Genomic DNA, 10,702 nt, shown 5'->3' on the forward strand with positions numbered 1-10,702 from the left:
TTTTACGTTTCGACGGCCCGCAAAGCGGGCGGAAGCCCAAAGTACCCCCAAACCTGTCTATTTTGGACTCTGTGGTTCTGAATTTTTCATCAAAGTATTAAGTAGATTGGAATGGTCGCACACTTATTCTGGCAACTACTTTGTCGTTTCCATCTTCTTTAGATGAAAGCATCTGATGTCAATACTGATGTAGTGGTTCTTGCAGTGATTTTTTTGTAGGTATCGATCTGGGTTTAATTAACTGTGCCTATTCGCAAAAAAAAAAAGGTTTAACTGTACCGTTTATAGCTTCAGTCCGACAGCAGGAAAGGAAGTTGTGTTGTGAGCGAGAATCCTCAACGAGACCTCCGGTGACGTACTTAACCGCATTTAGGAGCAGGAGCCGTACCGAACAGGCATACATGCTAGTACTCCTGAATTCAGCATTTTCACTTACTGCAAAGTAGTACAAAAATTCCTCCCTCAACATTTTTGCAAACTCCTCTTTAGGTAGCTTCTTGCTAAGGTATTGTCTCGGTTGCTGATATTGAACCATTGCTAACGTCTAGGGTAACCAAACACTCAAATTCATATATAGAAGGAACTTTGATCCACGAATAGACGAATATATGATGGAACTTTGGTATGAGTTGGAGAAAATTGCTAAAATCATAAACTTTCCAGGTGGCATGGATTCCACGATTTGGCAGCATAATTATAATGGGTAGTATTCTACTCAATCTTTATAGAGTATGTTGTTGTTCTCGACAACAATTAGACTAAGAGGTACCAATGCACGATGGCACGAGTGTGAGTATAAAAGTAGGACGTGTACGCCGGCCTTATAGCGAAGGTCGCCGTACACTTGAAAAAGTTGACACGTCGATATATTTTAAATATCTTCGGTCGACCTTGCGGGTGCGACCTAGTTCTATGTTAAGAGAGGATTCGAGGGAATCGTTAGCCAAAGCGTTTCGGGTCGATCGAGGCTCCCCGAATCACTTAGCGAGAGGTCGAAAGGGGCCGCCTCGTACTTGGACCGAGCGAGGCTTCCCAAGTAGCGAGGTCGAGATACCCTTAAGACTTTAACCCGATTTCCTCTCCTTCGGGCTCGGGCCGAACGAGGTTTCCCGAGATCCGGAAACTAGAACTCCTCTCAAAGAGGCTCTCTAGCCCTCTCCCCTTGAGTCTTTTCAAGTGAGAGTGAATGGTACATGCCCCTGTAGGGGGGTATTTATAGCCTAGGAGTTCATGACAAAAGACCATGGCTACCCTTGGGGGAGAGAGAAAAGTGGGGGCAAAATGGTAAAAGTAGTCTCTTGGTCCGTACCTTTCGTGTGCACCAAGTGGGAAAAGTGGGGCTTGGTCCATGGTCCACCTTGGACTAAGGGCCCCCTCCTCAAACCTTTCTTGCCCCCTACTCAAGCTCAATTTTCACTTTGACCATGGCATGACAGACTTGACTTGTTGACTTGTCTTTCCTTGCCACGTATCATTGACCATGCCACGTTGGTGCCTTGACTTGTGTTGAGAAATGTTGACTCAGTCGTCGTCACGTAGGATTTACGGCCCGGCCCATATAAGGGTTTTATTTTACTACAACAGTAGCCCCCTTGAGCTGGAGGCATTGTGAATGCCTTCGGGTCAACCGTCGTGAGAGACTCCTGAGTTCTTCCCTTCGTGAGAGGTTGTAACAGCCCGAGAGCAACCCTTTTCCTTTTAAGCCCTTTTGTACTGTTTTGTTATTTATTTATCATCATCGTGTTGTTATGCTCATGTCATCATTAACATGTTGCCATGTCATTAGCATCATTCCACATTTCGTTTGTCACTTCTTTTGTGTTGTCGTGTGCTTGTCTTTTTGTTGTGTTTCTAAAAGCCTAAAATTATTTTATAGAAAAGCTAATTTGGGTTTGACAAATTAGTTCCGGATTTAATTAGAGCTCACTCTTGCCTCTTATCTTGCAAAATCTGTATTTTGGTTTGAGACTTTTGTTGGCCCAAAAGCCTACTAAGCCAAACCTTAGGTTTTCCGGAACCTATAAAGCTACTCTTTTCCCTCTTTTCCTTTTTCTTCCTCACTATTTTTCCTGGCCGCCGCCGCTAGTCTTCTTCCCCTTCTCTTCTTCCTCACCCCGGCTCGATCTCCCCCATGGCCGGCTCTTTCCTCGAGCTGCTCTCGCGCGCGCCCTCCGCTCCACCTCCCTCGCGCCCGCCCTCCTCTCCCCGTCCTCGAGCGCCTCCCTTCCTCCTCTGCGCCGGCGCCGCCCTCCACCTCCGCCGCCACCTCGCCGGCCCGAGCTCCTCCGGCCTCCTCTGTCTCCATTTCCTGCCCGTGCTCGCCCCGGTGCCGCCGCCGTCGACCTGGCCGCCCCGCCCCGCTCCTGGCCGCGCCGCCCGCTGCCGTGCGCCGCCCATCGCCGATCCGCCCGGCGCCGCCTCCACCTCGCATGCCCGCGCGCGCGCCTCCCGTCCTCCTCTGCTCCGCCCGCGCCTGCAACTCGCCCCCGGCGCCGCCCAGGTCCCTTCGCCGTCCTCGCTTGCTGCTCGCCCAAGCCGAGCCCCTGCACGACCCAAGCCTCCTTGCGTGCTGCTGCTGCTCTCTATCTCCCTCTCGGTTGTGTGCTGCTGCTGCTCTCTATCTCCCTCTTGGTTGCTGCTGTTGCTGCGCTAGCTCTCCCTCTCTCTTCTCTCCTGTTGTGGTGTTGCCACTGCTCTCTGCCCTCTCGGTGCTGCCGCTGCCCTCTCTCTTTGGTCTGTTGGTGCTGTTGTGTGTTGGTGTTGCTGTCGCCGTGTGCCGAGGAGACCGAAGACCTGGAGCCGGACGAGTTGCTGCGCACGACTACGTTCGAGGAGCCATGAACAACGACTACGTCGCCTACGTGTACAAATACTTCGCCTACGACACCTACATCGCCCACGTGTGCGATACCCTCTACCACGTCGCGACGCCGCAACGAGTCCAAGGTATAACGAGCGACCTTTTCGTAGACCCGTAGGTTGCGATTGTCGATAATCATGTTTTGTATGAGATGCCCGTGATTGTACCGATAGTATCGATAGTTGCAGGTACCTTGTTTCCATTACTGTGTGCAACCCCGACCTAGTCAGATCCTTGTGTTGTTCTTATTTTAAAGCATGCATCGCATCTATTCATGTAATTGTCATGCATCCTAATATAAATATAACATTGTTGTGTGTATTTGATCCATTAAACTCTATTCCTTGCATATGGAGTTGTATACGTGCTATGCGTAGTATTTTCGGACTCCATTTAACTTGGTAAATAATATATCGGATTTACTTTCGGGATCCTTAATATGACATGCATCATCCCTATGTCATGCATTTGATTGCGCATATTAACTACCACGTGTATCTTGTATGCTTATACTTTCCTTTTATGTGGTGGATTTGCTTCTTCCTCGCTAGTTTTCGATTCCTACGACGCCGACTACACTTGTGTTCTTCTTTCAGGATTCTTGCTCAATTCCGGGCAATTGAGTACTCTAGGCAAGCAGCCCTTCCCTGACCATATTGATTCTACGCATGGCTTCTCCCTCAATCTTGCATTAAGTTACGATCTCAGTCTTGTCACGATGCCTCTAGGTTGCATCGCTTTTAGTCAGCTCTACTCAATTGCCCCATGTCTTGTTACTTGTCCTATTATCATGTCACATGTTTGCTTGTTGCCCTAGTTCTTGGTCATTAGATGTCATGCTTAGTTGCTAGTCTAGTGTCCTTACTCTGGGGTTCCACAATTGCTACATCCACGTGCTACTTCCTGTATTTAAATTGCAATTATTAAACTGTGATATGATATTAAACTGTAACAAGGCAACGATGGGAGGCCGTGCTCTAATGCATTGGTGATTTGTTCCATTTGCGCCGACCTAAGGACTGAGTTTTCGTTTTCGCCGATCCAAGAAACTTCGCGCTAACCGCTCGTGGGAGAATATATGGGTTCCCCCTCGGCTTAGTACTCGTTTCATAGCTCTTCCAGGGGCCACATAGTTCGGGCGTTCCATTTGGCATTCATGCACACAGAGATTCGTGGAGACTTGTTGGTGGTTTTGCATTCATATAGGATTGCGGCACTACTCTGGAGTGGTCATTCTGCGGACACTGAACCACTACCAGCTGTCCTCGCAACTCATGAGTCCGTACGATGCTTCGGCCGGGCTCTCCTTTCGGATTAGACTCAGTTGGGTGGTCCCCTGGATTAGTTGTGGGGCTTGGAAACGTCGTGTCGCCCAATCCTGCCGACACACATCTTTGTGTGTGCCTATTCGAGTGGCAACAATGGTTGGACGAACGTGTACGGGCAAATTGGCACACCCTGCAGGGATAAATCTTTCGGAAAGCCGTGTCCGCGGTTATGGACGACTTGGTTGGTCATTACTTGATCATAGAGAACTCAATCAATTTAATTAACTTAATCTCTTGAACTTGAGTAGTAATTAGCCTTTAATCATGAATATGCTTAAAACTGCTTAAGTGTGAGTGTCCTTTGGATTGCTTCCTCACAGGGTGTTGAGGGGGTGATATGAGGATTGTGTTGTTTGGTGTTTAGTAAATAGGTTAATCACCTCACCTGGTAGACGCTTCTCTTCCTCTCATTAGACGTTGTTGTTAGTGTGTCTCTCCAGATATATCTGCTGCTGCATAACCCCACTTTACCCTCCTTTGAGACATGTTGCATACTAGCATAGATCTCCCCATAAGTCTTGTGAGTACTTTGTACTCAGTTGCTTTGCAACGTTGTTTTCTTCAGAGGTTCCAGCAGAGCAGGTGAGCCGCTAGCTTCTTCATGGAGAACGACGTTGGATTCGATGTTTAGCCAGGATATCCAGATCAGGGTTCTGAGACTCGTGGCGGGTTTCCTTCCAGCTTGCAGCCTCTTTAGGCCATGCTGTATTCTTGTCCGTACTCGGGCATAATTCGACTTCCGCTGATGTAATGATGTAATGTTGGGACATGTGTCCTCTCTTTGTAATAATTGTTATTCTGCTCCTTGTGTGAGCTTTGTAATTGCTCTCTTCTGTAGAGTTTTGGTAATGATATTCATGTTGCAAAATCCTGCGATGAGCACATTAATGCGTGTCTGTAGTGAGGTGTTTATCGTAGGTTAAGAACCTGAGGCTTGAATTATGCAAAGGTTTGCAATTTGGGGCTAAATTGTATAATTCCGGTCCCGGGGTCTTCCTTTTTTTTTGTAGCGGCTTGCGGACGGGCCAAGGAGCTGATGGGCTGAAGGCCTGTGGAGCTTGGGCTCCCCTTCTCCTTTTTCTTTTCTTCCTTGTGCGCGGGCGGGCCGACGCCTTCGGCCCGAGAGGCTTGGCCTCTCTTTTTTTTCTTGCGCGCGGGTTTTTTTATCCCCGTGGGCCGAGCAGCCCAGGGAGCTTGGCTTCCCCTTTTTTTTTGTTTGCTAGTCTCTTTGAGACTTTCCCACATTCCCACTAACCGTTGTCGAATTTTTGTTCGTGTAGGCGAGATGGCGGGAGCCGAAGCCGAGCTCACGACCGAGAGGGGGCCTTCCAAGGGGTCCGCGATGGAGCGAGTGGCGAGCCGGCCGTCGAGGAAGAAGAAGGTCGCCTTTCGTCCGCATGGGGATCCTTCGGTGGTCCCAACGGCTCCGATGGAGGGCAGTTGGGCTCTGGACTTCTTTCTCCCGTCTTCGGCGAGTCCTGAGGACCTTGTTTCGCAGGAGGAGGCGGGATACTTCCCCAAGGGGGATGGTATCTTGCCCGATGGGGAGGAGTTCAAGCTCGACCACAAGCGGCGTCCAGGGTGCATCGTGGTGTTTTCGGCTTGGTTCCATGCCGGCTTGTGTGTGCCTGTCCACCCCTTCCTGCTGGAGTTCTTGGAGACGTATGGCATCGAGTTGGCCCAGCTCCACCCTTCGGCGGTCGTGAAGTTGAACGTGTCTCGCTGGCTGTGTGAGACGGCGCTTCACGAGGAGCCTTCGATGAAGTTGCTGCTGTTCTACTTCACCGTGGAGGTGAGGGAGTCGCTCACTCCTGATAGCTTTACTCTGAGCGCCTTTGGTTCGGTGAACCTGAGACTTCGTTCCGGCTTTGGCGACGACTTTCTGCTCATGCCGGGGAGGAGCACGGTGAAGTTGTTTGACAAGTGGGAGTCCCAGTGGTTTTTCCTTCGGGCTTTGAAGACACGTCTTCGACACTCAGGTGATCTTCCTCGACACTCGGGGGCTGGAGGCCTCAAGGAGGAGCCTCACCCAGGCAAGCTTCGGTCGACCGACCTTTGGAAGGTGAACAAGATCAAGGAGGTGTTCGCTGAGAGGAGCTTTCGCGACCTTATGGAGGAGGTGGTGATGGCGGGGCGCTTTATGATGAGGAGCCGCCCGAGGTCCGAGCTTGGGATTCCTCAGTCTTTCCGCCCTCTGCAGTCCGTCACCACGCGGGCGTCCTGGTGTTCTCCATCGGTCACAAGTGTCCCGAGGAGGATGCTCCTACCTCGGGTGACTGCCTTTCTCTTTGGCTGCGTCGCTCTTCTTTGAAGATTCTGACATGGTTTCCTTGGTTTGTTTTCAGGTGCGAGGGTCGCGGCTCCCGAGGTTCCCGAGGGCGAGCCCCTGACTCAAGTGAGGGACGGAGAGCTTCCGATGACCGAGGATGGGGTGAGAGACCCTCTTATGACACTGGAGCTGGTGAGCGTCCGTGACATGTCTCCCTCGGTCCTTCGGTTTTGCTTTTGGTCTAACTCCGTCTTCTTTGTAGGTGAGGGGTTTGGTCGAGGCCGTGGGCGCCCTTCCTTCCCTCAAGACTCAGGTGGGGGCGCTTTCTGCTGCTTTGGACGTGGAGATGTCCAAGTCTACCCTTGCCTTGAGTGAGTTGGCTTCGGAGAGGGTGCGGCGCGAGGCCGTGGAGGCCGAGCTTTCCTGCGTTTCGGTGGAGCTCGCAGCCATGGAGGCCAGGGCTCGGCTCGCTGAGGGGCGTCAGGCGGACGAGATTGCGAAAACTCATCGAGTTGAGGAGGACTTGGTGGTGGCCAACCTTGATAGGGAGCACGCTCGAGCGGAGGCTGCTTCCCTCAAGGTGGAGTTGGCTGCAGCGAGTGATGGCCCGATGCTCGCTCCTCGTGCTCGCCCTCTTTCGGATCGTCGTCCCGAGGTGGTTTCGCTTTTACTTGCTTAGGCCACCGAGATTTGGGAGATGATGACTTTTTTTAGGATCGTTTCCCAACCGGACCTTCCTCCGTGTCGCACGGTGGATGAGGCAAGCAGGGTGTGCTTACTTCCCAGGTGGAGCTCATCGAGCCTACCGTGAAGAAGTGCCTCCTGAGTACGGGTGCTCGACTTGTTTCGTCGGCGGTTGCGGCAGTCCTGGACGGCGGTGCCGGGATGAGCGGGCTTGAGGGTGAGATGTCTCATGGGGCGAAGAAGTTTCTGGCTGACCAGGGTGCTCCTCTTCATGCTCGGGCTCGACACTTCATGCGTTGCCTTGAGCCCGCTCTTCAGGAGGGTGATGGTGAGACGTGAGCCTCGTCGCCCTCGGAGGTGGTGATGTACCTCAGCTGCTTACTTATGCAATGTTGCATATCTCCACTTGACTTAGCCTCATGGTTAGCATGTTTAGGCTTTTGGTCGTAGAGGTTGTAAGGCAGCTTTTTTATTGTGTTTCATGCTTTACTATGTAGTCAACATTATCGGAAATGTTAACTTAGCTCAGCATGTATTTCTCATGTTTCACCATGTAGTCGACATTATCGGAAATGTTAACCTAACTCAACATGTGTTTCTCGGAGTACTATATTTCCTTCTTGTAAAGTACTATATTTCCTCAGTTTATACAGCTCGCGATCGTTCGCTATGATTACACTTTTGTGTCATCAATTGTTGTCGCCGTTGGGATACGACTTGGTTTGGGCGCCTTAGGCCATGGTTACGAGCCATGGGTCCTAGTACCCTTGTGAGGGTCGCTATCGATATACCGGTAGTGATCCGAACATTTCAACCTACCGTTCGGGAAATTTCATGCGGAATTTTCCCTCTTTGGACTTCAGGAAGCTATGCTTTCGCGCGATTATTATGGAGCCTTAACCCGGTTACTATCATGCAGGCCCGTGCGCGACGTCTCGCATACGGGTAGCATGGTTCTCCGAGGTAAGTAAGCTCATGCATAACTCGCTTATTTACGGTTCCCCTTAAATGCGTTTTAAGGAGCTTCCGGCCCTCGTGGGACTTGGTTCTACTTGGTGGATGGCCTCGAGGCACGCTAGGATCCACCAAGAAATGAGTCGCTAGTAGCGACCTATGTCTGTGGACATTTTTTAGAGGATGCTCGGGCCAACGAAGGCCTTTCCGCGTTCCTCGGTGAGCGGCACAGGGGCAGCGGCTCTTTTACGATGATGAGTCGTGTGAGTGTCTCGTGTCACTCTTAATTTTTCCTCAAGGACTTGCTTTATTGATCCTTGCTTCCTTGTCTTAAGGTATGGCCCGATGGGCACTTACAAGCCTTATGTAGACGCGGCCTCGTTGGCGCTTACGATCCCTCGAAGTTTCGTAGGGAAAAGGCTGGTTCGGCACTGATGGTCTCCTTTTGGGAGCGGCGAGGATTTCCCTTGAAGGTCCTCCTTAGGCGTAGAAACGCCGCAGCTTGTCGCCGTTCTAGGCATGGACAAGGTTTTTCCCTTTCATATTCTCGAGGTGGTATGCACCATTTCCCAATACTACGGCGATGCGGTATGGTCCTTCCCATTTAGGGTCGAGTTTGCGCTGGAGCTTTGGGTCGACATTCTTTTTCAGCACGAGATCTCCTTGGGAGAAGGCTCGTTCCTGCACTCTTGTGTTGTAGAAGCGTGCGGCGCTTTGCTCGCAGACGGCGTGCCTCATGAGGGCTTTGTCATGAGCTTCTTCCACAAGATCGACGGCCGTCTTGTCATGCTCTTCATTTTCGATGAAGGCAATTGGGGTGGCTTCTTGGAGCCTTTTGACCCGAGGTAAGCGGAACTCGACCTCGGCGGGAAGAACTGCTTCGGCTCCATACACCAAAGAGAATGGTGTTCGGCCCGTGGAACGGCTTAAGGAGGTGCGTATGCCCCAAACCACGCTAGCGAGTTCATCTCCCCATGCTCCCCTTGCATTGCTAACGTGTGCTATATCCTTCGGTGGAGTCCTTGGAGGATTAGTCCATTTGCCCTTTCGCATGTGTCGTTGCTCTTGGGGTAAGCTACGGATGCGAAGTGTAGCTTGATCTCAAGGCATTCACAGAATTTGATGAATTCCGCACAGTCAAACTGTTTGCCGTTGTCCACGGTTAGCTCTCGCGGGATACCATATCGGCATATGATGTTTTCCCAGAAAAAAATTTGGACAGCCTGTGACGTGATCTTGCCAAGCGGCACTGCTTCTATCCATTTGGAGAAGTAATCAATCGTCACCACGAGGTACTTGTAGTCCCCGTTGCATGCGGGGAAAGGCCCGAGAAGGTCCATTCCCCAGCGTGCAAATGGCCATGTTATCGGGATGTTCTTCAGGGAAGTCACGGGCGCATGAATTGACTTAGCCATTTTCTGGCAAGCTTCGCATTTCCGCAATATGACGATTGCATCTTGCACCATGGTGGGCCAATAGAATCCCTGACGCAGGGCTTTTGCCGCGGTGGCTCTTGGCGCAAGATGGTGGCCACATATTCTTGAGTGGATTTCCATGAGGAGCTCGGCTCCTCGGTCAGGAGTTATGCACTTAAGCAATGCGGCCGCTCCTTTGTTGTATAGGATGCCGTCGAGGAGGACGTACATCTTGACTTTTGCCAGCAGAGTTTTGGCGTTTGGGCCTTCCGCTTCTTCGTCCAACTCGCCTTTCAAGGCACGGATAATCGGTGTCATCCAAGAGGGTGGAGTGTCGATGACCATGCTGGTCTTTGAAGCCTCGTCAAAGGCGTCGGCTTCTTCCTTTATGAATGGGGCACGAATTACTTCAAAGAATGCACCGGGTGGCAGTGGTTCTTTAGAACCGGCCGTTCGGGCTAACCTGTCGGCCAGGTGATTTTCTCCTCGTGTAATGCGTCGCCCATGCCCAGGAAATACCGTTCCATCTTGCGAACTTCTTCGATGTATTTCTTCATCCTTTCATCAAGACATTGATATGACTTGTCCATTTGGTTTATCACCAGTTGGGAGTCTCCTTGGATGAGGAGGCGTTGGACTCCCATGGCCTTGGCTAGTCGAAGTCCGAGAAGTAGTGCCTCATATTCTGCCATATTGTTGGTGGCATTGAAGTCAAGATGGGCGGCGTACTCCAAGATCTTGCCTTCGGGGTTGATGAGTATGACTCCAGCCCCTGCACCGTCGAGGCGCTTAGAACCATCGAACCTCATTATCCAATGTGGTTGGGGCGCCCGGTCTTAGATGTGATTTCTTCGGGCGAGACTACTGGAGTGTGCCACTCGGCCACGAAGTCAGCCAGGACTTGGGATTTTATGGCCGTTCTCGCCCGTGAGTTCCAACGAGAAAGGAGCCAATTCCATTGCCCATTTGGCGATTCTTCCGGTGGCCTCGTTGTTGCCGAAGACTTCCTTGAGTGGGAAGGTAGTTGGCACCATGATGGTGTAGCCCATGAAGTAATGATGGAGCTTTCGAGAGGCCATGAGGAGGGCGTACGCGATCTTCTCGATCTGGGTGTATCGACCCTTTGCTCCTCACAAAGCTTCGCTCACGTAGTATACCGGGCATTGTGACCCATCTTCTTTGTTCATGAGTG

General features: G+C 51.3%; 1 protein-coding gene across 1 annotated transcript; it reads left to right on the plus strand.

The window, feature by feature from the left end:
• Positions 1-2,037: 2,037 nt before the first annotated feature.
• LOC106866793 lies at positions 2,038-7,546 on the plus strand. The gene is made up of 4 exons (XM_024458503.1): positions 2,038-2,946; positions 5,469-6,460; positions 6,534-6,649; positions 6,720-7,546. Exons 1-3 carry the CDS (start codon positions 2,430-2,432, stop codon positions 6,576-6,578), a joined length of 1,554 nt encoding a protein of 517 aa, XP_024314271.1. The 5' UTR covers positions 2,038-2,429; the 3' UTR covers positions 6,579-6,649; positions 6,720-7,546.
• The last annotated feature ends 3,156 nt before the right edge of the window (positions 7,547-10,702 follow it).

This window comes from Brachypodium distachyon, chromosome 1 (assembly GCF_000005505.3).
Source record: "Brachypodium distachyon strain Bd21 chromosome 1, Brachypodium_distachyon_v3.0, whole genome shotgun sequence".
NCBI classification, from domain to species: Eukaryota; Viridiplantae; Streptophyta; class Magnoliopsida; order Poales; family Poaceae; genus Brachypodium; species Brachypodium distachyon.

Bases quoted from the DNA above. Each gene is read 5' to 3' on its own strand.
- LOC106866793 (XM_024458503.1), top strand. From the start codon at position 2,430: ATGCCCGCGCGCGCGCCTCCCGTCCTCCTCTGCTCCGCCCGCGCCTGC. The intron at 2,947-5,468 runs GTATAACGAGCG...TTGTTCGTGTAG, and splicing joins GACGCCGCAACGAGTCCAAG to GCGAGATGGCGGGAGCCGAA. The intron at 6,461-6,533 runs GTGACTGCCTTT...GTTTGTTTTCAG, and splicing joins GGAGGATGCTCCTACCTCGG to GTGCGAGGGTCGCGGCTCCC.